Source organism: Pundamilia nyererei, unplaced genomic scaffold, assembly GCF_000239375.1.
Source record: "Pundamilia nyererei isolate P.nyererei 1_Seehausen unplaced genomic scaffold, PunNye1.0 scaffold00173, whole genome shotgun sequence".
NCBI lineage: Eukaryota > Metazoa > Chordata > Actinopteri > Cichliformes > Cichlidae > Pundamilia > Pundamilia nyererei.
The window spans coordinates 1,007,702-1,013,061 of NW_005187574.1; the positions used below are offsets into that span (position 1 = coordinate 1,007,702).

At 41.5% G+C, this 5,360-nt stretch overlaps 1 protein-coding gene across 2 annotated transcripts in view; it reads left to right on the plus strand.

The window, feature by feature from the left end:
• Nucleotides 1–819: 819 nt before the first annotated feature.
• jkamp (jnk1/mapk8 associated membrane protein) overlaps nt 820–5,360 on the plus strand; it is a 10,912-nt gene continuing 6,371 nt past the window's right edge. The window contains exons 1-3 of one of the 2 annotated variants that reach the window (XM_005746139.2): nt 820–1,103; nt 3,052–3,131; nt 4,136–4,290. In XM_005746139.2, coding sequence (XP_005746196.1) covers nt 1,100–1,103; nt 3,052–3,131; nt 4,136–4,290 — 239 coding nt within the window. In that variant the 5' untranslated portion in view covers nt 820–1,099. The remainder of the gene's footprint in view (nt 1,104–3,051; nt 3,132–4,135; nt 4,291–5,360) is intronic. The other variant, XM_005746140.1, reaches the window with a different exon arrangement.

The window sequence follows — 5,360 nt, forward strand, 5'->3', positions numbered from 1 at the left end:
ATGTTGTAAACCTGCTCAACATTTGGCAATAAAACCCTTTCTGATTCGGATTCACTGTTTGTCAGATTTGTTGTCTGCTCATCCCAGTGGTGCTCTACTGGACTGTGGAGGTCACTGGAGTACAGCATCTTTTCTTGTTCAGTTTCAGTGAGTCATTGTGAACTGTAGCCTCAGTTTTCTGGACCTGGCTAAAGGAGTGACACCTCTTGTGGTCTTCTGCTGTTGTAGCCCATGTGTTGTGCGTTTATAGATGTTCTTCTCTCTTTTGTAACTAGTGGTTGATTGAGTTAGTGTTGCCTTCCTGTCAGCCTCTGACCTCGGACATCAACAAGGTATTTTCACTCAGAGAACTGCCAGTCTCTGCATCTCTCTTTTTTAAGCCAGTGTCTGTAAACCCTAAAGATGGTTGTGTGGGAAAATTCTGGTAGATTACAGTTTTCCTCAATCACTATGGCACAGTTCTCACAGAAAAGTGATGCTTATCACTTTAATGAATGTCCTCAAAACAGTTATGCCTTTTTTCATAACACAAACTGACCTGTGCAAAAGACCCCATTTACTTTGACAATGTGTTACTGGCGTTGCTCCCTCATACATAGATTGAAGTCATTTGATAGTAAAAACGAATTAAATGATTGACAGTATTCAGGAACGCAAGAGATCTAAAATTCTGACTGACAAAAGTACAAACTGTTTTGATGAGTTATGAGATCCAAGTGATAAGTGCATAAACGCAGTAACAAATATATTTAGTAATGAAGTCAGTTAGCTTAGCTTATGAGACATCTGCTTGTATCTTACTGAATTAACCATGGCAATTAATATTGAGGCTCCTCCACCTGCTCCACTTAAAGAATAAGAAACAGAAAAAGCACAGATGTTTTTGAGTATTCCGGTGCAGCTCAGAAGGTGACAATAACACAAATGTCACAAAATCCCACAGATGTCAAGAAGGAGTGAAAAGCGACAGACGGCAGAGGGCAGCACTACGCGGAGACCAGTCGGCTAAACAAGAGAAGCGTTCTGGTCCACTTCCGGTTACAGCAGTCCCAAACAAACACGATTAAGCTGTGGTTTTAAAAGTCATATCGTTCTCAAAATGGGTAAGTTGAGGTCGCCTTTTACCCTCACTTTTCCTCACATGATACCTAAGGTGTTGAGAGACTTTGCGGCGTTTCTCACAATATGTATTTTTATAAACTGTGGAAGTTAGCCTTAGCTGTGAGCTTGGCAGTTTAGCTAACAACCGCCGGCCTTTGAAGCTTATCTAAGTGACAGAAATATTGCATGCCGGTTACATACACTGCAGTAGCATGTGTACAGTTTTCCTAAGAACTGGAGTGGATATGTGTTAATGTCAAGCTCACGCAACGTGTACGCGTGAGTGGGGGGTCTTGTTGTTGTGTCCCGTCTCTGCTGCTGTGTTGCATGAGAGGCTTTTTTAGAGTCATCACTCCAATAGACATGTCGCTCCTTGTTTTTAAAGTTCAGTTCTTGTGTAATTTGGTCTACCTTTTCTTCCTGTTTCCTTTCCTTAAACATTGCTTCATGACAGCAAACCCTCTGCTGTGACCATTTCTGATCCGGCTTCAGCAAACGAGAGAGGGATCGATTGAAGGGTCAGATGCTCTCAGGTTCTGCGTCCTGCAGAATTTTTTTTCCATTTCTTAAGAAAAAGACTTTGTTTGTAGGCCTGCTATTTTTTTAACCCTCTGCTTTTTACCCCTCAGCTGTAAAAAGCTGACGGGGTATCTTTATCCCCCTGCTGGGCCAGGGTCGACCCAAGTTTGCGGATGTGATAACTGAAGAAATGTTCAAATTCATACCATAGGTCTAACATTGAAAATCTCACATGAGTTGAAATCTTAGTGATCTCAAGGTCAGATGTCAAACTTTATTAAAAAATCTTGTGAGTATGATAACTCAAGAAAGACGGCATCTTGGATTTTTGAAATTGATACCACAGGTGCATCTGCTCAGTAGATGATCCGAGATGTCGCTGCAGATGGAGCCTCAGCGCTTTGTGTTCTCATGCTTTGCATGTTCCTGTGTTTTTTGCTCCGTCTTTTGCTGTTATCCTCCCATCATTTTACCAGAGAGGAACTCTTAAACGGTCCTCTCTACGTATATTTTCCCTGGTTTTCATCGACGCAGACAACCTAACCATGATTCTGATTGGAGGTGCAGTGGTGCTCTGTGGGATTTGCCTTTGACTTTGGAGTGGGCTGTATGATGACCTGAAGTCATCATGGAGATGATGACTGTGGAGACACTGTGGAGATGACAGTGGACCTTTAGAGAACCACTCTCACCATCTTCAACAGTACTGTGCACCCACTGTGGATTGCCTTAGATTCCTAGGATCCATCTTTTCATGGGAAGTACAATATTCTTCACATACACTGTGTCTGGAAGAAGGCCCAACAGGTTGAACTTCCTGCGGCAACTCAGGAAGTTCGACCTGTCACAGGAGCTACCCGTCATCTTCTGCACTGCCATCATCATCCAGTCTGTCACCCAGGACCAACAAGCTTACTCAATCTTTTGTTTTTGAGATATAATCATTATTCTTTCAAAAATCATAATAATAACAAAATATTTTCAATAACACAAGAATTACAAAATAAAACTACTTTTCATTTGCATATGGAGAGTAAATGAACACAAAGATCAGGCTGTGTGGGATAAAGCTGCTGAATCTCAGGTTAATTTTTAAAGAGACTTACCATTGTGTGTATTGTGTTGGTGTATACACTCACTGGTTACATCTCATGTTGCTGACAACATGAGGAACAGAGAAATTACACTTTATTAATCCTGTTTGTGGCGGTGGGCCACAAATTATACATTTTAAGGTAGGCAGAAAGGGCCATGATTGGTCCCCGGGCCAGAGTTTTTGGACATGCCTGTTTTAAATGAACTTTATACCACCACCAAGCTAAAAGAAAGTTTACAGCTCAATTTTTAAGTTTCAAGCATCCTGATTGTTTGAAAATACTGTACTATAGTATTGATGCTTGCACACTTCACTATGGTTTTGTATGCTTGCAGCTGTGGCCGTGAGTTCAACATGTCCAGGGCTGTACTGTGGCAGGATGATGGTCAACGGCTCAGTGGAGGGAGAATGTGGTGTGAGTACTAAACATTAGTTGTTGCTGATGTGCTGTTGGATAGACAGTACGTGGATGTATGTCTAACTTTGCGCCTTGCATCATAAAAGAGAGCGCGGCTCATAATAATTCAGGTTTCCATATTGAGATCCAGTCATTGTGGTGTAGCAGACTGTTCTGAGGAAATTCGGAAGTGCTCATCCTGCTTGTTCGAGTTGTGAGCCAGTGGAGCCTATCACAGCCTGGACTATCACTAATTGTAGGAACAGTGCAGAGACATGAATGGACATGTGGCAGGAAGCTGGAGAAGCCAAACTCTCACAGGCACACAGAGAGAACATGCCGTCTCCACTTAGAAAGGTCATAACTAGCCAGCACTTAAGAAATGCTCATTACTCTACCAGTGTTCTTATTTTCAGTTACAATAACCAGTGTAAAATAGATAATGAATCATTTTTTCCTCCCACACGCTGCAAATGCATCATTAATCCCCCCTCCCAACTGGAAAATTTTCCACCTGGCGCACTGTGCTGAGCATGCGTCTGTATATTCTACCAGTTAGGGAAAAATATGGTGACAGACGAGCGAGTGAACGAGACTCGCTGTTGACTCGTTTTCACAAGGATGATGCAGAACGAAATGCAGAAATTTGCAAAACATGCTGTAAAACTATTGCAGCAAAAGGCAGCAGTACCACGAAATTATTCCACCAGCTGAAAGTCATCCGCTGCAAAATGAAGAGTGCATGTCAACGTCTCCCCACACACCAAAGAAAGCGTTAAATAAACCAGCTGTGACACCTGCGACTGTTCCTGGTCAGTCGTTTTTATAGTCAGTGTCTGGACTTTTGTTCCTGTAATCTGAGGTCATCACGTTTTTAATTTTACTACGTTTATATGTTGTAAGCACAAAGGACTAACTGTAATTGTTCAGTTGTTCTGTTCTGTATTCAAAGTATTAAAAAAGCATTGAATGGTGGATTTGAATGAGATTAAGATTGTACTCACAATAATGTGTTTTGGCAGGTTTGTCCTCGAGGAGAGCGGGCCAACATGCAGAAAGTGTGTGAGCGCTGCATCGAGTCTCCTGAGATCTACGACTGGCTCTATCTGGGGTTTATGGCCATGTTGCCTCTTGTGTTGCACTGGTTCTTTATTGAATGGTACTCTGGAAAGAAGAGGTGAGACTGAGTTCCAAAGCTGCTGCTGTACAGAGGAAGTTACTTCTGTGTGAAGTGACCAAAGTGATCATGTCCATAAGTCATATTGCATAACTTCAAACTTAATGAAGAGTTTATATAATGAGCACTCAGTGGCACTTCTGGTCTAATGTGTAATTAATATTGCAAACATATCTCTAAAGGCCAAACATAAAATATTACTATATAAAATAGCAAATGTAAAGAATATGTAAACTGTAGCACTAATGTACTTTTTCTATTAAGTGAAATAGAATAGTCCCAAATTTGAATTATAGCATTCAGACTTCTGCTGTTCTAACCTTTGCTTCTATGAAAACATGTAACTGAAAAAAGGCAAATAAGCAGTTTAAGCCTGCACACAGGCCTAACCTTAGATTATATTTAATACCAGACGCACCTGAAAGGTTAATCTGTGGCAGCAGTACGGCTTATGACGAAAACACTCCGTCTTATAACTGTAGCATTATAAGAAAGTCATAATGAAACAATAAATAGAAAACACTTCAAATAAAAATGAACACGGGGCTAACGTGACCCCGCCCCCGCCCGGTCAGCATTTACTCAGCTTTAATATCGCTCTGGCTAGCTTAGCTTAGCGTTGTCTGTGATGTTCTGTTAGCAGTACAATGCAGTTGTTTCTGTTCTGGATGCAGTTTGAACTTTACTAACATGCTTCGTCCTTTTGTGCAATAACAACAAAAATAACGTCCACATCTACGCTGCAGACTGTTCCACTATTTCCCTCCTCCAGCTGACTGTAGTGTAAGTGGAAACGACAAGCAGAATCCACAGACGAGCAGACTGATAATTACAAGGTTCTTGATTGCCATCCCTTAAATTTCAGCCCCCTATCTTTGAAATTCTTTCTACAAGCCTTCAGTAGTGGAGACCTTACTATTATGTTTTCAAACAAATTCAAGTTCTGATCACCTCACTGTTATGCTAATGCCAGCATACAGACAGAGAGTGAAGGTCATCAAACCTGTTATGAAAGAGGTAAGAGTGTGGCCACAGGAGGCCACCTCTGCTCTTCAAGACTGCTTTGGGTC